Source organism: Pseudophryne corroboree, chromosome 9 (genome assembly GCF_028390025.1).
Source record: "Pseudophryne corroboree isolate aPseCor3 chromosome 9, aPseCor3.hap2, whole genome shotgun sequence".
Classification (NCBI taxonomy): domain Eukaryota; kingdom Metazoa; phylum Chordata; class Amphibia; order Anura; family Myobatrachidae; genus Pseudophryne; species Pseudophryne corroboree.
Window position 1 is genome coordinate 342,859,489 of NC_086452.1, and position 21,933 is coordinate 342,881,421.

Sequence of the window (21,933 nt, forward strand, 5' to 3'; positions counted from 1 at the left end):
ATGGATACTGTAATCTCTTTGTCCATTGGACACAGGGATGGTCATTTACAGTACAGGAGAGGTCATAGGTCGGTTTGAATAGGTGGGCGATGTCTGTTCCAACTGCTCTTGTGGGTGGTCTCCTCTGGATTCCCGCCGCATACATAATGTACAGTAAATACAGTTTATATCTATATTCTGCTCCTGCACATAACTATCCGCAGGACCATGCGATCTTCCTCAAACCAACACCGAAATGTTACCTTAAAATACCCTACAGCTGGATACCAAACATCACCTTGTAACCTTGTTCTGTCCCCTCCTATCCTGTAAAGGTGAATTCCTTTGTTCTGTTACCATTTAAACTGCTGTTACTTTCTGATGTGGTGCAGGGAGACTATGTGTACATTGTGCACTATTTGGATTAAATATGTAATGTGTTTTGATAGCCTTCCATGCGTTCACAAACTCTACCGTAAATACTCATACCACGTGCTAATACGCAGGACCGTGGGAGCGACCATACGCAAATTGCGAATATGCGCACGCACAGCAGAGCAAGTACGTGCACGGAGGCCATCTGTGTGTAGTTTGTACATGATGTGTGTACTGCAATATTTTTCGACTTTGATACCTACATAGTATAAGCCGCATGGGCATACTATAACATAAACCACATAACGGCTGGTGCAGGTAAGTGGCCATTTAATACTGAACCGCTTACCTGTGTGAGGATGTGGAATAGAATCCCTAACAAGCATGTACGAACAGGTCGTGCACCCCAAATACTTGTAACAGCCGTTTTTGCGGCTGAGGAAGTTTAGGGGTGTGGGGGGTTCGAGAAAACCTGTCACGTCAGTTTTAACTAGTAGGTCTTTTAAGTTTCTCCCATGTGAGTAACTGGGCATCAGCCTGGTTTTGTGAAAGTATCTCAAATCAGGATCGGAGCTAACCATTTGACATACATTTTTGGCCTTCTCTAATGTCTGGGGACTTTGCGTGTTATATTCATTCACCCAAGGGATGGTCTCCGAGCTCACTGGTTTTTTGTTCGATGTTTTATTGACCAACTTTTGTCGAGACACTCGCAGGGCTTTATCGTGGGCGTTTTCCAGTTCCACTAAGGCATACCCTCTTACCCTGAACTTCTCGACCATGATGTCCAGTTGTTTTGATGTCATATCCTGATCATTATTAGTTCTACACACCCGAATGAACTGTGAGTAGGGGAGCCACCGAACTGTGCTTTTGCGGTGAAAACTATTGGCGTGTAGAATTATATTGCGGTCAGTGGGTTTTGTGTACAACTAGGTATGAATTTTCATCTGTATACAGATATCCAAGAAACAAATTTCCCTTGTACTACTTGTCATGGTAAATTTGATAGGACTGTTTGAGGCATTTTGGGTTTCAATAATGGAAGTCCGTTTTGCTGGATCTTCTTTCCAAAGGATCAGAAGATCGTCAATGAAGCGATAATACATGAACAGTGCCCCGGTGATATGTTGATCTTCATAAGAAATACCTTTTTCTATCTCCCACATGTAGCAATTTGCAAAGGAAGGGGCCACCGAAGAGTTTTTGCCAAAAGTAGTGTCTGCTTTTTATGTAATTTACCTATAGTGGTTCCGGTGTTGGCTGACGCATCAATTGCACCAAAGTTCTTGGACGTGGTGAGGGCTTTGAGAATTTACGTCAAGAGGACTGCTCGCCACAGAAAATCTGACTTTTGTCCTTTATGACCCTACCAAGATTGGTCGTCCTGCTTCTAAGCAATCCATTGCTCATTGGCTCACCATTCAACAAGCCTATTCTTCGGCAGCTTTGCCGCTGCCAGCTTCTATCCAGGCCCACTCCACTAGTGCCCGGGGTGTCTCGGCCTTACAGTTGTGCCGTGCAGCTACTTAGTCTGGTTTGAACACGGTTGTGAAGTTCTACAGGTTCGACACCTTGGCCAGTGATGACCTTCAATTTGGTCAGGTGGTTATGCTGGGGTTTCAGCACTCTCCCACCCATTTTGGGAGATTTGGGACTTCCCCGCGGTACTAAAGTACAGTTCCCAGTATCCACTAGGACGTTAGAGAAAATAGGAGCTTGATACCTACCGGTAATTCCTTTTCTTGTAGTCCGTAATGGATACTGGGCGCCCGCCTCAGTGCTTTGTTTTTCCTGCTTACTACGTTGTAAGTGTTCTTGGTTGGGTCTACTGTTGCTGTCCCTGTTCCATATTTGATTAACCTTGCTGATCTTGTTGTTGGTTAGCATTGCTACCTTCTGTTTTGGTTAGCATTGCTATGCCTTTATTGTTGTGTGTTGGTTCGTTACCTCACCGCTGTTTGTGTATATCCTTCTCTCAAAGTATGTCCGTCTCCTCGGGCACAGTTTTCCTAGACTGAGTCTGCAGGAGTGGCATAGAGGGGAGGAGCCTGCACACACTATTCATTTCATCAAGTGCCAGGCTCCTACGGACCCGATCAATACCCCACGGTACTAAAGTACAGTTCCCAGTATCCACTATGGACTAAGAGAAAAGGAATTACCGGTAGGTATCAAATTCCTGTTTTTTAGCTATTATTTTGAAATGACATCAGCATTAATTGCATATGATAAACATAGAAAAATACCATGGACCAGCGCTATTAAAAATTAATGCTTACCACCAACATGGCAAATTGTAATAGTCAAGACACAATGACAGATAAATTGATATTAGCGATTCTGTCTAAAATGGAACCAACCCTGCGGTATAGTTACAAAGCACTGTGCTTCGATAATGATGGCACCTAGTACTGACTGTTTGTACGTTCTTAATAAAGTTTTTATTGTAGTTTCATTTAAAAAAATACAGTTAAGGACGCCTTATCCAATCACGAGATGTGATCGATGTCACGTGTCAGAATTACTCCTTTCTGCCACTTGCCAGCAGTGCAACACTAGAGGCCGGATTCAAACGTGCGCTCCCTCCTTCCACCGCCAGTGGTATTCTAATGTTACTGCTGACGGGCGTGACATGAGCATTTCAGTTTGCTACCCCCGGAGGTAGCGAGCTGAAATGTGTGTAGAGAGACCCGTTTGGTTGGGTGCCCAAACGGGTCTTTTTACGATCACATTAGTTTAATCGGGTTTAGATGCTTTGCGCGCCTAAACCTGACTGTACTGGGCGCGATAGGGGTGAAAACGGGTGACATTTGAATATCACTTTAGATGGGAGATAGGGGGCACGTTAACATTTGAATCCGGCCCTAGGACTGCTCAACCCATGTGCATTGTGACTGCAGCTCAATAGAGTGAGTTACAGACAGTATATACTCAGCTGCTGCTCAGTGCTCCACTGACAGACGCTCGCTGCATGATGTTACAGTGTCGTAATCTAACACATGTGGTGACCTTTATCGCATGAATATTCCCTTTGTAAAGCTGATATAATGTACCTATGTGTGTGTCATGTCATACTAGAAGATATTGGCTACAATTACTTTAGCTTCTATACTGTTCTGGAAATGTTTATATCTGCTGTTGACCATTATACCCTTTTATGCCCTTACTGAATACATTTGTTTCGTTTCCTGTAAAGCGGTCCGGCTCCCGGCAGCCAGCATACCTTCGCCGAAATCCCGACCGCCGGCATACCGACAGCTGGGCGAGCGCAAATGAGCCCCTTGCGGGCTAGCTGCGGGCACGGTGGCGCGCCACGCTATCTATTCTCCCTCCAGGGGGGTCGTGGACCCCCAAGAGGGAGAAAATCTGTCGGAATTCCGGCGCCGGTATGGTGGTCGTCGGGAGCCCGGACACACAACCTGAAGACCACCCTGAAGGGGTGTATATGGTGGTCGTCGGGAGCCCGGCCGCCGGCAACCTGAAGACCACCCTGAAGTAACCAGTGTTTGTATTAGCTGCAGTAGACATTCATTTTATTTATTTTGTCACAGGGTTCACTTTGACTTATTGATCTCTCCAAGCGGAAGATGATTGCTGTGCTGCCTGGACTGTATCTTGGCGGGGTCAGTGATGTTGCAGATGTACAGCAGTTGCAGCAAGCTGGTATTACTCACATTCTGACAATTGACAGCATAGAGCAAAATCATCTACAGCATTCATTTCAGACAAAGTTTGTTAATATATTGGATGATTCCAGTGCAGACCTTCTCAGCCGTTTGCCTGAATGCTTACAGTTTTTGAAAGAAGCTTTGGGAAAGCCTGAATCATCTGTATTTGTTCATTGGTAAGTCCTGTAACACGTATGTTAATGAACATAAACAGTTTAAGACTGATGTTAATAAATCCCTTCCAGTTGTCAATGCCAGCCTGAAACCCAGCAGATATTGTGACCATTGTCTATGAGATATTGCACAGTGTATGGTCACACAATATCTGCGTCCCCCACCCCTGGAGAGGAAACATTTACCTGTTCCACCCCTGTGAAGGAACAGAGGAAATGATGGCCGGCCGCTGTAGCGCATACACTGCCTATGACTGGATTAGTGGATAGAGTTCGATCGTGACCATACACTTTGCGATTTTTGGCCATATCCGATAATCTGCAGATCGAGACGATAATTACATAAGGTATGCCTGGCATAAGGCAACTCACTGTCTTCTAGAGCAAGTCGTGATAAATCTTGGGAGGGAAGGCATTTAGGCACTCAAGGCTATTCTCAAGTTGAAGGTGAGCATTAAATATCAGTCAGTGTGCAAGATTTAATTTCTTGAGACGCCGACAGCCACTTGATGGTGCTTAAACAGAGCTATTGAATTGTAGCTCCATTCGGGCGCGATTGCTGCCAGCATCTGCATTTCAGGGGGGTACCAGCGCTAGGGGGGTAATTCAGATCTGACTACAGCAGCAAATTTGTTAGCTAATGGGCAAACCATGTGCACTGCAGGGGGGCAGATATAACATGTGCAATGTGTATATATATGTGTGTGTGTGTATGTGTATATATATATATATATATATATATATTAAAGAGTAGAGGAAATTGGTGCCCAGGGATTATGTCAACCCCTAATATTAAAAGAGAACCCCAACAGGTTTCACAATTGGTATTAATCAAGTTTTGAAACATAAAAAGGAACTGTTCCGGGGACGTGGCTTAGCTGGCAAGCTGTATCGATGTGCTTGCTGTAAGCTCCTGCTGGCTCGTCTCTTAAAGTGCCTTTCCCCCTGGTATACCTTCCCCTCGACACCCACCCACGGCTGCCCGTCAGACTCTGAGCCCGGAGGGACTCGAGAGACGTTCCCCGCCGCATCTATCCATCGGGGCCTACATCCGGCGCCGTGACCGGGGCTTCGAGTGTGAGATCTGGCCGGGCGCGGGCTCCGTGACCGGCCCGCGGACGTAGAGAAGTCTCTGGCGGCCTCCATCAGCCCCACATCCAACTCCCCTTCCGCCTCATACCTGCTACAGGTCGTAGGGAGCGGCGGCGGACCCCAGCCTTCTGCGCCGTGTCCTCTGGAGCGGCTGCTGCGGCCTCCCAGCTCCGACTGACATGCTGACTGTGGTCATCTTGGTGCTACCAGCTGTAGCATCAGTCGCCTCTCCCTGCTCTCACGGGCGACGGCCCTGCTCCTGAACCCTCCTACTGCATAAGAGCCACCTCTACAGTGGCACTGTGAGGGCTCCGGCATTTCAGGACACCGCTGCAGGCTGGGGTCTACGTTCGCCACGGGGACCGGGACCTGAAGTGGTGGTGTGGCCCCCCTGAAGAGATCCCTCCAGCGTGGGAACGACACACAGCCTCCCCTGTTTGTGGCCCCTGCTGTGGAGGACCCGCCTACTCTCTGGGCTCTCTGTAGACATGCTAGCTGAAGTACAGCACTGCGTGGGCATCCCCACTGAAGTAAGTGATAGCTCTGCTGGGCCTGAGCTGTAGGACCCCGGTGACGCTGTGCTGCCGGCCGCCGGCTGGGACCCTTGTGTCTCCCTCCCCTCTGCTCAATGGGAGCCTAATATACGGGCGATACAGACTCTCTCCTGCTTATGTTTATTTCACCCTTCTGTCTCCAACATCATCTACTGGAGCCTCATAGATTTCTACATTAAGCTGCCGCACATTTCTACAGCAGGAATCCCCCTCCTGGGCAGGGCGGGCCTCCTATGGTCACCCAGTCCCGAATTTGGAGTCGCTGCTGGACGGGACTTCCCGCTCGGGCCGGGTCTACTATAATTCCGTTGTGGTTACTGGTCGCATCTGAAACGCAGGCTACCTCTGATGGCCACAGGCGTTTGCTAACGTCACCCTCTCTAGCCTCCCATGAAGATCCACATATGACAGTCTAGTACCTGCGGATCGGCTGGGTGCCCCTTTCATCATTGCCACCTTTGTTCGCTTATTTGTGTAGTCATATACACGCTTCTGATCTCTCGGGTGACCCCTGGCCCCGTTTCGATACCCTCCACAGTGACCTATTACTTCAACAGACTGCTTTGAAATGGCCAATAGGACCCGTCGAAATTCCTCGGGGGCTGCATCCTCATTCTTTGGCCCCAAACGAGGTAAAAACTCATCTCAACAGCCCGCCTCGCCGAAGATCAATTCCAATATCCCATCATCTCCCTCAAGGACGGATGAACCCATGGCTGCTGACTCTGACCAATACGAGACTCTTGTCCAGTGTATTGCAGCGACTTTCAGGGTCGAGCTGAGAGCAGCTATTCAAGACCTGAGATCGGACCTCTCCTCTTTGGGTTCTCGTACGGACGCCCTGGAACATAAAACAGACTATCTTTGTAATTATCAAGACGTGGTCACCCAGGAGATGTCCGACTTGCGCTCGGAAGTGGAGTTGCTGCAGGAACACGTTGAGGACTTGGAAAATAGGTCCATATGGAACAATCTGCGGATAAGGAATGTTCCGGAATCCGTTGACAATTCAGCTTTACAAGATTATCTGTTCGGCCTGTTTAGTCTCCTCCTGCCGGATCTCACAGAAGACCAATTCTTATTGGACAGAGCACACAGAGCCTTCCGTGCGAAGGCCCCCCCTGATCAACCTCCAAGGGACGTTGTCTTAAGAATGCATTTCTTCCACGTCAAAACGAAAGTTCTGGCGGCTTGCGGGGGGGTTCCGGCGGTCTTGTACAAGGGATCCGAATTGCTCATATTTCAGTACCTGGCTCCCTCCACTTTGAAAAAAAGACGGGAAATGTTGCCGGTCACTAAAGCTTTGCGGGATCGGAAGATTTTCTGTAGGTGGGGTTTCCCGTTCTCACTCCAATTTTCGTTCAACGGCAGGAACCAGATGGTGAAAACTCCTGGCGATGGTCTGGACTCCCTTCAGAGACTTAGAATCATTTTCAGCCTCTGCCGAGTCTCCCTCTCATAGTCGATCCCGCAGCCTGACAACACGTGGACCACCACAGGCTGATTGGTCGACGAAATAGTTGGCACCCTTGGAGTGTCCTGCTCCCATCACTGTTGAAACGTTTTACTGCATTTGATTAACCTTTTCTCTTTCAGGTTCTGGGGACACCTTTCCCCTTCACCCTATGTTGCTTAGTGTTTAATATACTGTGTATGTCTTTGTAATGGTATTCACCCTTCAGGGCGGATTTCTGGTATTGCTATGATATGCCGATTTTCATGCTCTAAAATATGTTATCCAGTATGGTTTTATTCTATAGAAGGCTTAAGTTAGGCCGCTCCCCACTCTCATGACTACATTATTTACTGATCTCTTTGTTTTAGGATAAGGTTGCTTTTGGTTCCATCTTGCAATAGGGGCCCACCCAGCCCCATCCGTACTTGCTTATGTCTGTTATGTTGCCGGCGCGAAAGCTGGCCTACTTGTTATATGCCTTTTATTCGTTACGCTGCTAGTTCACCACCACCACCCCCCCACCCCCCATCACAGTGGGCTCCATCTTCGCAGAAGGAGCCTCCCAACTGTGGTGTACGTCGAGTCCTTGAGACTCCGACCACACTTTATTCTACTATTGGTCTACGGACCTTTTTTGTTTTGTTTTTTGTTCTCCCTGGTTTTCCGCTATTTCCACTGCCCTCCCCTCTCCCTGTGCATGCTCACTCCTGGCTTAGATCTCTCAGGCATATTGCTTATCTACCATCCCATTGGTATCTGCCATGAGTTTGAATATTTCTCTATCGTCCTAGTGGATGCTGGGGTTCCTGAAAGGACCATGGGGAATAGCGGCTCCGCAGGAGACAGGGCACAAAAAGTAAAGCTTTAGGATCAGGTGGTGTGCACTGGCTCCTCCCCCTATGACCCTCCTCCAAGCCTCAGTTAGATTTTTGTGCCCGGCCGAGAAGGGTGCAATCTAGGTGGCTCTCCTAAAGAGCTGCTTAGAAAAGTTTAGCTTAGGTTTTTTATTTTACAGTGAGTCCTGCTGGCAACAGGATCACTGCAACGAGGGACTTAGGGGAGAAGAAGTTAACTCACCTGCGTGCAGGATGGATTGGCTTCTTTGGCTACTGGACATTAGCTCCAGAGGGACGATCACAGGTACAGCCTGGATGGTCACCGGAGCCTCGCCGCCGGCCCCCTTGCAGATGCTGAAACAAGAAGAAGGTCCAGAATCGGCGGCATGAAGACTCCTCAGTCTTCTTAAGGTAGCGCACAGCACTGCAGCTGTGCGCCATTTCCTCTCAGCACACTTCACACGGCAGTCACTGAGGGTGCAGGGCGCTGGAAGGGGGGCGCCCTGGGAGGCAATAAAAACCTATTTTTGGCTAAAAATACCTCACATATAGCCTCCGGGGGCTATATGGAGATATTTAACCCCTGCCAGAATCCGTTAAGAGCGGGAGACGAGGCCGCCGGAAAAGGGGCGGGGCCTATCTCCTCAGCACACAGCGCCATTTTCCTACCTGATGAAGACTGAGAGTCTTCTGCCGCCTGGTTCCGGACCTCTTCATCTTCAGCGTCTGCAAGGGGGGTCGGCGGCGCGGCTCCGGGACGAACCCCAGGGCGAGCCCTGTGTTCCGACTCCCTCTGGAGCTATGTCCAGTAGCCTAAGAATCCAATCCATCCTGCACGCAGGTGAGTTGAAAATCTCTCCCCTAAGTCCCTCGATGCAGTGAGCCTGTTGCCAGCAGGACTCACTGAAAATAAAGAACCTAAAAACTTTTTCTAAGTAACTCTTTAAGAGAGCCACCTAGATTGCACCCTTCTCGGCCGGGCACAGTACCTAACTGAGGCTTGGAGGAGGGTCATAGGGGGAGGAGCCAGTACACACCATGTGATCCTAAAAGCTTGCTTTTGTGCCCTGTCTCCTGCGGAGCCGCTATTCCCCATGGTCCTGACGGAGTCCCCAGCATCCACTACGGACTATGAGAAATAGATTTATCGGTAAGTAAAATCTTATTATCTCATGGACAGGCAGAGCGAATGCTTTAAAAATGAATGTTTTGCCCCGCTTGCTTTACCGCTTTCAGGCCCTACCAATTGCAATACCCTCCTACGTTTTCGCAACTTTGCAGAAAAAGATGTCTCTGTTCCTATGAGCCGGCAAGAGACCTAGAGTCCGTCTTAAGACTCTGTTTAATGGGGCCAGGGAGGGATGCTTGGAGGTTCCAAACTTGAAGCTCTACTACTATGCTGCGCAATTATCGCAGGCTGCTCAGTGGCATGCCGATAGCTTCTCTAGACGGTGGGTACATCTTGAATCTGCTCTTATACAGCTAACCTCGGTGTCCCGCCTGCTCTGGATTCCCCGGGCTCAACGACCTCCCAATCTATCCCTTTTTCCACCTATTGCCTTAACCCTTATTTTATGGGATAGGCTCTGTAAGACTTATTCGTTGGTCCCTTCCCCTGCTTCGCTCTGCCAATTATGGGATAACCCCTCATTCCCTGAAGGTTGTGGCCACCTTAACTTCAGAAGCTGGAAGTCTCAGAACTTGCTGTTTCTTAATGATTTAGCTCCCCTGCGAGGCTTACCCTGCTTTTGCCGCTCTTCGGGATAGATTCAATTTATCGCACCAGTGTTTTTTTCAATACTTGCAGCTGCGTAGCTTTCATTCGGCCTGGTCTTGAAGAGTTGGAGTATGGTCTGGATCTGCACTTGAGCGGCTCTGCCTCCATCGGCCACCGTCTAAGGGTCTCATTTCCACATTGTACCAGATGATGCTAAAACATAACCAACCCCCTCTGGCTAATCATGAAGTAGCTTGGGAATCAGACTTACATGAACAGCTGGGTCCTGACACTTGGGCCCAAATTAGATGAGGCATGGTAAACTCCTCAACGGCAGTCAGACATAGAGAAAACTCTTATAAAATTTACACAAGATGGTACTTGGTCCCATCTCGTTTAAAGCGTATATTCCCGAACTCCTTGGGCCTCTGTTGGAGGAGTTGTGGGATGGAGGGCACCCTGCTCCACATATTTTGGGAATGCCCAAAAATCGCCCCGCTATGGCTAGAAGTTAAAAGGTTGATCTTTAACATCACTAACGTTAGGGTCCCATTCTCCCCTTCCTTTTTCCTTCTCCCGCGGGAGATCCAGGGTTTGGAGCGAGCAGACCAGAGACTAATATGGCATGTCACCAGTGCGGTGAAGTGCAGGATTGCTTCTCACTGGAAATCCGGTGCTCTTCCATCCATGGCCGCTATCACAACGGCCATTTGGAATACGTATCAGATGGAATTTATGTCCAGTATTGTGGAGAGTAGATCCTCCGCCTGCGCTAAAACTTGGGCAGCGTGGTTACGTTTCCATGATGCCCCCCCCCCCTTTTACCTGCGGATTGTAGAGATTGTGGTGTCATGGGGTTTGTTAGCCTTTCTATATTGTCTGTCAAATATGTTTAGGGATGATTGGGGTGTTGTGTCCTGTCTTTGATATCATAATGATTGTGTTCTTACTCCTGGTGACCTGTGGTCAAGATTATGCCTGTCCCAACTGTCTTTACTTCTCAGTGGAGTGTAATTGCACTTCCCCCCCTCCCCCGACCTCCCTTTCCTCTTCAACCCTCCCCCTCTCAATAGTATCTTTTAGCTGTTATTGTTATTGTTTACTATGCATTCACTCTGATTTGTCTATGCTGTATTATAAAGGAAAAATTCTCAATAAACTGTTCTTTTAAAAAAAAAAAATGAACTGTTCCTTCATAAAGGTTTATTAAAAATACAAAAGCATAATAAATGTCCATCAAGTTGTATAAACATCAAGATGTAATTTCTCCTATATTGATCCACAAGCAAGGTGTAGAGGAAAGTAGGTAACTTTCTGCTGTATCCTTAATCTTCCTCATAAATATTCGGAGATAACATCAAAAACAGTAACCCAACGCATTTCGTCTAATAACAAGACTTCATCAGGGGTATGTCTAAAACTATAGAACAACTAATCAGTACAATAACAATTTTACAAACGATGAAATAAAAACAAGAAACAGTCCTAGAACAAGAATGGGCAACACATGATGTAGCAAAACATGGAGTATACATTGTACTGTTCCACATGGTTAGGAACAACAATTAACATCCCTAGGTATCACAGTTGAAGTGCAACAAGAATAAGAAACAGTCCTAGAACAAGAATGGGCAAGACATGATGTAGCAAAACATGGAGTATACATTGTACTGGTCCACATGGTTAGGAATGGGTGGTCTTCAGGTGGCCGACTGTCGGGATCCCGGCGCACAGTATACCGGCGCCGGAATCCCGACAGCCGGCATACCGACATTTTTTCTCCCTCGTGGGGGTCCACGACCCTCCTGGAGGATGCGCGCCACCGTGCCCGCAGCGTGGCGAGCGCAGCGATCCCGCAAGGGGCTCATTTGCGCTCGTCAGACTGTCGGTATGCCGGCGGTCGGGCTCCCGGCACCGGTATGCTGGTCGCCGGCATACCATACTACACCCGTTAGGAACAACAATTAACATCCCTAGGTATCACAGTTGAAGTGCATAGGTATCATAATTGATTTCAAGACATACCTTTTATAGAAATGTCAAAAATAGACTGGACTTAAACATTCAATCAGGGTTGCTCACAAGAAGACTTCCGAGCCTCACTACAACCTAATGTAGCAATAACAATCCAGCCTAGTTACAATATAATTGATACTTAATGTAATCATGTGTGTGAAAAACTGTTACATGATTCAAGATAGTACTTCACATACCTCGAGAATCAGCTACTCCGATATCCTAGAACTCCAACTTATGGAAAATTCATTTGAATGGTGAAATAAGCGGATTCATGTGGCAGTGAACCTAATAAATTAATTATCTCTGATTTAATATGTGTCTGACCTTATTAAGACAAACAAGGGCCTGCTATTAAAGACAACCCTCAATTATGCCTTCTACTGGGAAAATATGATAACTTAGAAATATTAAACTAATCAGATTGAGTTATAATGAATCTTATCTTTATACCATAACTGAATCTGCTCCAATAAAAGACACCATTATAATACTTTAAATGAATCAAGGAACATGCTTTCAATATCCCCAAAGATGTAATAACTCTCAAATATGGAGGTAGTATAATTAAATTAGTATATTATTAATTTCTTAGTGAAAAATATATGAATAGTAACATACGTTATAGGTCAACTACAGATGTAAAAATGCTGATACAACTAGAAAATCCTTATAAATTCGAATGGAAAAAAGGGAACCTAGAGAATCAATTACACAATGTCAGTTGGTACTTATTAGGTAATTGACCTTAATGGGACTGTATAAAGACAAAAATCCACTGTTTATGCCCAAATGGCATGTGTGTGTGTGTGTGTGTGTGTGTGTGTGTGTGTGTGTGTGTAAGTGTAAGTGTATGTATGTGTATATATATGTGTGTGTGTATATATATATATATATAAAATATAGATGTGGTACATTAACCAATAAGTGTAAAACACAAATCGTTCGTGAATTAACCATCATAGAATAAACAGCCAATAAAATTTATATTATTAGCCCAAAAGTAGAACCCGTAACATAGTATGGATATTAGTACTAATTCAAGATATCCCTATATTAATGTACAGAGTGCCGATGTTGCAGTTTATATCATTAAACAGGAAAGAAAAGAAAAAATGGGGGAACATACATTGATGCAAGTTAAACAGAGCCTTATTCAAAATATTGTATAAAAGATCCTTACCCTCCAAATAACAATCAGTGGTGATCCAGTCTCCATGCCATGAGGCAAGGAAACCGGGTCTAAGTTTATATAGGGGAGAACCTATGACATCATTTCCCTAGCCAATTTGATTGGGGCTATGATTATCTATCAACTTCTCCTAAAATTGTGCTCATATTAAACCCTTGTAGGTATTGCATAATATCATTCATGTAAGAAATTCCTAAAATATACTTACACCCTAACTGGTTTAATCTAATATATTATACTGACCATAATTGGTAGATGTACCCATAATGCACTGTTACCAATCTAAGATAAAGCTATTCAGATTGACAGTCCATCGGACCAATGGGTAGTGAGGGGTGGAACATTTAACTTACATAGTGTTATCGGCATCCTCAAAAGATATACCCTTATACATAACCAAATAGTGTGGATCTTATTAACAACCCACATAATACTCAGAGCCGCGCTGACTTAATGTATTAGCAACGGTGCCGCAGTCTTAAGCTGCGGTGCCGGGGAGTATTTGATTTCCGTGGTGTAGGGAAGGCTGCTCACGTGAACACCATGTATGCACTTCAACTGTGATACCTAGGGATGTTAATTGTTGTTCCTAACCATGTGGACCAGTACAATGTATACTCCATGTTTTGCTACATCATGTCTTGCCCATTCTTGTTCTAGGACTGTTTCTTGTTTTTATTTCATCGTTTGTAAAATTGTTATTGTACTGATTAGTTGTTCTATAGTTTTAGACATACCCCTGATGAAGTCTTGTTATTAGACGAAACGCTTTGGGTTACTGTTTTTGATGTTATCTCTGAATATTTATGAGGAAGATTAAGGATACAGCAGAAAGTTACCTACTTTCCTCTACACCTTGCTTGTGGATCAATATAGGAGAAATTACATATTGATGTTTATACAACTTGATGGACATTTATTATGCTTTTGTATTTTTAATAAACCTTTATGAAGGAACAGTTCATTTTTATGTTTTAAAACTTGATTAATACTAATTGTGAAACCTGCTGGGGTTCTCTTTTAATATTAGAGGTTGACATAATCCCTGGGCGCCAATTTCCTCTACTCTTTACCTCATTTTCTATACCTAGCTCCCACTAACAAGGAGCTTAGTGCAATTAGGCAGCCCCCCTTTTTTAGAATACAGTGTATTTAGTTCATTACAGGAGAGAGGAGAGTATTTGTTTTTTATATATATATATATATACACATACAGACAGTACCAGTCGAAAGTTTGGACACACCTTCTCATTCAATGGCTTTTATTTATTTTAATTATTTTCTACATTGTAGATTAATACTGAAGATATCAAAACTATGAAAGAACACATATGGAATTATGTTGTAAACAAAAAAGTGTTAAACAAATCAGAATATGTTTTATATTTTAGATTTCTCAAAGTAGCCCCATTTTGCTTTGATGACACCTTTGCACACTCTTGGCATTCTCTCAATCAGCTTCATGAGGTAATCTCCTGGAATGGTTTTGAATTAATGGGTGTGCCTTGTCAAGAGTCAATCTGTGGAATTACTTGCCTTCTTAATGTGTTTGAGACCATCAGTTGTATTGTGCAGAGGTAGGGTTAGTACACAGTGCACACCCCTATTTGACTACTGTTGTAATCCATATTATGGCACGAACCACTCAACTCCGCAAAGAGAAACGACAGTCCATCATTACTTTAAGACATGAAGGTCAGTTGATATGGAAAATTCAAGAACTTTGAATGTATCCTCAAATGCAGTTGCAAAAACCATCAAATGCTATGATGAAACTGGCTCTCATGAGGACCGCCCAAGGAAAGGAAGACCAAGAGTAACCTCTGCTGCAGAGGATAAATTCATTAGAGTTACCAGCCTTAAAAACCGCTACTTAATAGCACCTCAGATTAGAGCCCACATAAATTCTTCACCGAGTAGCAGACTAATCTCAACATCAACTGTTCTTAGGAGACTGCATGAATCAGGCCTTTATGGTCGAATTGCTGCGAAGAAGCCACTACTGAGGATGAATAACAAGAAGAAGAGAATTGTTTGGGCCAAGAAACACAAGGAATGGACATTGGACCATTGGAAATCTGTACTGTGGTCTGATGAGTCCAAATTTGAGATTTTTGATTCCAACCGCCATGTCTTTGTGAGACGCAGAGAAGGTGAGCGGATGGTTTTTGCATGTGTGGTTCCCACTGTTAAGCATGGAGGAGGATGGTTTGATGGTGTGTGGTGCTTTGCTGGTGACACTGTGGTGTTTTGTTTTTTCCAAAATTCAAGGCATACTTAACTAGCATTGCTACCACAGCTTTCCGCAGCGCCATGCCATCCCACCTGGTTTGCACTTACTGGGACCATCATTTGTTTTTCAACAGGACAATGACCCCAAACACACATCCAGGCCATGTAAGGGCTACTTGACCAAGAAGGAAAGTGATGGAGTGCTGCGTCGGATGACCTGGACTCCACAATCACCCGACCTAAACCCAATTGAGATGGTTTGGGATGAGTTGGACCGCAGAGTGGAGGGAAAGCAGCCAACAAGTGCTCAGCACCTCTGGGAACTCCTTCAAGACTGTTGGAAAACCATTCCAGGAGACTAGCTCATAAAGCTGATTAAGAGAATTCTTAGAGTGTCCAAAGCTGTCATCAAAGCAAAAGGGGGCTACTTTGAGGAATCTAAAATATAAAACATATTTTGATTCGTTTAAAAAAAAATTTGTTTACAACATAATTCCATATGTGCTGTTTCATAGTTTTGATGTCTTCAGTATTAATCTACAATGTAGAAAACAATTAAAATAAATAAACCATTGAATGAGAAGGTGTGTCCAAACTTTTGACTGGTACTGTGTGTGTGTGTGTGTGTGTGTGTGTATATGTGTGTGTGTGTGTGTGTGTGTGTGTGTGTGTGTGTGTGTGTGTGTGTGTGTGTATATATATATATATATATATATATATATTTCTCTAACGTCCTAGTGGATGCTGGGAACTCCGTAAGGACCATGGGGAATAGCGGGCTCCGAAGGAGGCTGGGCACTCTAGAAAGATCTTAGACTACCTGGTGTGCACTGGCTCCTCCCACTATGACCCTCCTCCAAGCCTCAGTTAGATTTCGTGCCCGGCCGAGGTTGGATGCACACTAGGGGCTCTCCTGAGCTCTTAGAAAGTTATAGTCTTAGAATTTGTTATTTTCAGTGAGACCTGCTGGCAACAGGCTCACTGCAGCGAGGGACTAAGGGGAGAAGAAGCGAACTCGCCTGCTTGCAGCCGGATTGGGCTTCTTAGGCTACTGGACACCATTAGCTCCAGAGGGATCGACCGCAGGCCCAGCCTTGATGTTCGGTCCCGGAGCCGCGCCGCCGTCCCCCTTACAGAGCCAGAAGCAAGAAGATGGTCCGGAAAATCGGCGGCATGAAGACTCTGTCTTCACCAAGGTAGCGCACAGCACTGCAGCTGTGCGCCATTGCTCCTCTCACACACTTCACACTCCGGTCACTGAGGGTGCAGGGCGCTGGGGGGGGCGCCCTGAGGCAGCAATAAAAACACCTTGGCTGGCTAAAATACCTCAATATATGGCCCCAGGGGCTATATATGAGGTAAATACCCCTGCCAGAATTCCATAAAAAACGGGAGAATAGGCCGCGAAAAAGGGGCGGAGCCTATCTCCTCAGCACACTGGCGCCATTTTTCCCTCACAGCTCGGCTGGAGGGAAGCTCCCTGGCTCTTCCCTGCAATTCTACAGTACAGTAAGAGGGAAAAGAGAGGGGGGGCATTAAAATTGGCACTGTATACAGTATATTATATAAAAGCTATTAGGGACATAACTCAGTTAGTCCCTGTATATATATAGCGCTCTGGTGTGTGCTGGCATACTCTCACTCTGTCCCCCCAAAGGGCTTTTGTGGGTCCTGTCCTCGTTTAGAGCATTCCCTGTGTGTCTGCGGTGTGTCGGTACGGCTGTGTCGACATGTTGAATGAGGAGGCTTATATGGTGACAGAACAGAGGCCGATATATGTGATGTCGCCCCCTGTGGGGCCGACACCAGAGTGGATGGATAGGTGAAAGGTATTAACCGACAGTGTCAACTCCTTACATAAAAGGGTGGATGACGTAACAGCTGTGGGACAGCCGGCTTCGCAGCCCGCGCCTGCCCAGGCATCTCAAAGGCCATCAGGGGCTCAAAAACGCCCGCTCTCTCTGATGGCAGACACAGATGTCGACACGGAGTCTGACTCCAGTGTCGACAAGGTGGAGACATATACACAATCCACTAGGAACATCCGTGACGTGATCCCGGCAATAAAAAATGTGTTATACATTTCTGACTTTAACCCAAGCACCTCTAAAAATGGGTTTTAGGTTTGGGGAGAAAAAAACAGGCAGTGTTTTGTTCCCCCATCAGATGAATAAATGAAGTGTGTGAAAGCGTGGGTTCCCCCGTTAAGAAACTGGTAATTTATAAAAAGTTACTGATGGCGTACCCTTTCCCGCCAGGTGGATAAGTTACGCTGGGAGATATCCCCTAGGGTGGATAAGGCGCTCACACGTTTGTCAAAAAAGGTGGCACTGCCGTCTTAGGATACGGCCACTTTAATAGGTACCTGTTGATAAAAAACAGGAGGCTATCCTGAAGTCTGTATTTACACACTCAGGTACTAGACTGAGACCTGCAGATAGTGCTGCTGCAGCGTGGTCGGTGACCCTGTCAAACAGGGATACTAGTTGGAAAACATAAAAACATATTAAAGACGTCGTCTTATATATGGGGGATGCACAGAGGGATATTTTGCCGGCTGGCATCCAAAATAAATGTAATGTCCATTCTGTCAGGAGGGTATTAGAGACCTGTCACTGGACAGGTGATGCTGACTTAAAAAGCGCATAGAGAGCCTTATAAGGGTGAGGAATTATTTGGGGATGGTCTCTGGGACATCGTATCCACAGCAACTGCTGGGAAGAAATAATTTTACCTCAGGTTTCCTCACAGACAAAGGTACAGTCCTTTCGGCTTCAGAAAAGCAAGCGGGTCAAATGGCGCTTCCTTTCTGTACAGAGACAAGGGTAGAGGGAAAAAAGCTGCACCAGTCAGCCTGTTCCCAGAATCAAGATTCTTCCCCCGCCTCCTGTGAGGCCACACCATGACGCGGGTGCTCCACAGGTGTAGCCAGGTACGGTGGGGGGCCGTCTCAAAAATTTCAGCAATTAGTGGGCTCGCTCACAGGTGGATCCCTGTTTCTTTCAAGTAGTATTTCAGGGGTACAAGCTGGAATTCGAGATGTCTTCCCCCATCCGTTTCCTAAAATATGCCTTGCTGACAACTCCCTCAGGCAGGGAGGCTGTGCTAGAGGCAATTAATAAGCGGTATTCCCAGCAGGTAATACTCAAGGTGCCCCTACTTCAACAAGGACGGGGTTACTATTCCACACGGGTTGGGGTACCGAAACCGCATGGTTCGGTGTGACCCATTTTATATTTAAAATCCTTGAACACAAAAATTCAAGTTCAAGATGGAATCGCTCAGGGCGGTTATTCCAAGCCTGGACGAGGGGGATTACATGGTATCCTGGGACATCAAGGATGCTTACCTGCATGTCCCCATTTACCATCCTCGCCAGGAGTACCTCAGATTTGTGGTACAGGATTACCATTACCAAGTCCAGACACTGCCGTTTGGACTGTACATGGCACCGAGGGTGTTTTATCAAGGTAATGGCCGAAATGTTGATACTCCTTCAAAAAAAAAAAAGGGAGTTGTAATTATCCCGTACTTGGACAATCTCGTTATAAGGGCGAGGTCCAAGGAGCAGTTGGTAGTCGGGGTAGCACTATTTTGGAAAGTGCTACAACAGCATGGTTGGATTCTAAACAGTCCAAAGTCACAGCTGGTTCCTATGACACGTCTACTGTTCCTGGGGATGGTTCTGGACATAAACCAGAAATAGTGTTTCTCCCGGAGGAGAAAGCCAAGGAGTTGTCATCTCTAGTCAGAGACCTCCTGAAGCCAAAATAGGTAGCGGTGCATCATTGCACGCGAGTCCTGGGAAAAATGGTAGCTTCCTACGAAGCAATCCCATTAGGCAGGTTCCATACAAGAACTTTTCAGAGGGACCTGTTGGACAAGTGGTCCGGATCGCATCTTCCGATGCATAGGCTGATAACCCTGTCTCCAAGGACCAGGGTATCTCTACGGTGGTGGCTGCAGAGTGCCCATCTTCAAGAGGGCCGCAGGTTCGGCATACAGGACTAGGTCCTAGTGACCATGGATTCCAGCCTTTGAGGCTGGGAGGCAGTCACACGGAAGAAATTTCCAGGGACTTTGGTCAAGTCAGGTTATTTCCCTACACATAAATATTCTGGACCTGAGGGCCATTTACAATGCCCTGAGGCCGGCAAGGCCTCTGCTTCAAAACCAGCCGGTACTGATCCAATCAGACAACATCACGGCAGTCGCCCATGTAAACCAACAGGGCGGCACAAGAAGCAGGATGGCGATGGCAGAAGCCACAAGGATTCTCCGATAGGTGGAAAATCATGTGTTAGCACTGTCAGCAGTGTTCATTCCCGGAGTGGACAACTGGGAAGCAGATCTTCTCAACAGACACGACCTCCACCCGGGAGAATGGGGACTTCCTCCAGAAGTCTTCCAATAGGATTGTACACCATTGGGAAAGGCCACAGGTGGACATGATGGCGTCCCGCCTCAACAAAAAGCTATAAAAGATATTGCACCGGGTCAAGGGACCCTCAGGCGATAGCTATGGACGCTCTGGTAACACCGTGGGTGTACCAGTCGGTTTATGTGTTCTCCCCTCTGCCTCTCATACCAAAGGTACTGAGAATAATAAGAAGGCGAGGAGTAAGAACGATACTTGTGGATGGCCAAGAAGAGCTTGGTACCCAGAACTTCAAGAATTTATATCAGAGGACCCATGGCCTCTGCCACTCAGACAGGACCTGCGGCAGCAGGGGCCCTGTCTGTTCCAAGACTTACCGCGGCTGCGTTTGTCGGCATGGCGGTTGAACGCCGGATCCTGAAGGAAAAGGGCATTCCGGAGGAAGTCATTCCTACGCTTACTAAAGCCAGGAAAGAGGTTACAGCAACTCATTATCACCGCATATGGCGAAAATATGTTGCATGGTGTGAGGCCGAAAGGGCCCCAACAGAGGAATTTCAACTAGGTCGATTTCTGCATTTCCTGCAAGCAGGAGTGACTATGGGCCTTAAATTGGGTTCCATTAAGGTACAGATCTCGGCTCTGTCGATTTTCTTTCAAAAAGAACTAGCTTCAGTACCTGAAGTTCAGACATTTATAAAAGGAGTGCTCCAGAGTCAGCCCCCGTTTGTGCCTCCTGTGGCACCTTGGGATCTCAACGTGGTGTTGAGTTTCTTAAAATCACATTGGTTTGAACCACTAAAAACCGTGGATCTGAAATATCTCACGTGGAAGGTGGTTATGTTATTGGCCTTGGCTTCTGCCAGGCGAGTATCAAAGTTGGCGGCTTTGTCTTGTAAAAGCCCTTATTTGATTTTCCATATGGATAGGGCAGAATTGAGGACTCGTCCCCAGTTTTCTCCCAAAGGTGGTGTCAGCGTTTCACCTGAACCAGCCTATTGTGGTGCCTAGGCTACTAGGGACTTGGAGGACTCCAAGTTGCTAGACGTTGTCAGGGCACTGAAAATATATGTTTCCAGAACGGCTAGAGTCAGAAAATCTGACTCGCTGTTTATCCTATATGCACCTAACAAGCTGGGTGCTCCTGCTTCTAAGCAGACTATTGCTCGTTGGATTTGTAGTACAATTCAGCTTGCACATACTGTGGCAGGCCTGCCACAGCCAAAATCTGTCAATGCCCATTCCACAAGGAAGGTGGGCTCATCTTGGGCGGCTGCCCGAGAGGTCTCGGCTTTACAATTTTGCCGAGCAGCTACTTGGTCAGGGGCAAACACGTTTGCAAAAATTCTACAAATTTGATACCCTGGCTGAGGAGGACCTGGAGTTCTCTCATTCAGTGCTGCAGAGTCATCCGCACTCTCCCGCCCGTTTGGGAGCTTTGGTATAATCCCCATGGTCCTTACGGAGTTCCCAGCATCCACTAGGACGTTAGAGAAAATAAGAATTTACTCACCGGTAATTCTATTTCTCGTAGTCCGTAGTGGATGCTGGGCGTCCATCCCAAGTGCGGTTTATCTGCAATACTTGTACATAGTTATGGTTAACTAAATCGGGTTATTGTTGAGCCATCTGTTGAGAGGCTCTATTGTTTCATACTGTTAACTGTGTTTCATATCACGAGTTGTACGGTGTGATTGGTGTGGCTGGTATGAGTCTTACCCGGGATTCAAAATCCTTCCTTATTGTGTACGCTCGTCCGGGCACAGTACCTAACTGAGGCTTGGAGGAGGGTCATAGTGGGACGAGCCAGTGCACACCAGGTAGTCTAAGATCTTTCTAGAGTGCCCAGCCTCCTTCGGAGCCCGCTATTCCCCATGGTCCTTACGGAGTTCCCAGCATCCACTACGGACTACGAGAAATAGAATTACCGGTGAGTAAATTCTTATTTTTTATTTTTTTTTCCTCTAACGTCCTAGTGGATGCTGGGGACTCCGTAAGGACCATGGGGAATAGACGGGCTCCGCAGGAGACATGGGCACTTTAAGAAAGAATTTAGATTCTGGTGTGCTCTGGCTCCTCCCTCTATGTCCCTCCTCCAGACCTCAGTTTGAATCTGTGCCCGGACGAGCTGGGTGCTTTTCAGTGAGCTCTCCTGAGCTTGCTGTGAGAAAGTATTTTGCTAGGTTTTTTATTTTCAGGGAGCTCTGCTGGCAACAGACTCCCTGCATCGTGGGACAGAGGGGAGAGAAGCAGCCCTACTCT

The 21,933-nt window shown here is 46.4% G+C and overlaps 1 protein-coding gene across 1 annotated transcript in view; it reads left to right on the forward strand.

Moving 5' to 3' along the window:
• Positions 1 to 21,933, forward strand: part of DUSP12 (dual specificity phosphatase 12) — a 184,190-nt gene that overhangs the window by 67,639 nt on the left and 94,618 nt on the right. Inside the window, exon 2 of the mRNA XM_063940630.1 lies at positions 3,909 to 4,201. Coding sequence (XP_063796700.1) covers positions 3,945 to 4,201 — 257 coding nt within the window. The 5' untranslated portion in view covers positions 3,909 to 3,944. The remainder of the gene's footprint in view (positions 1 to 3,908; positions 4,202 to 21,933) is intronic.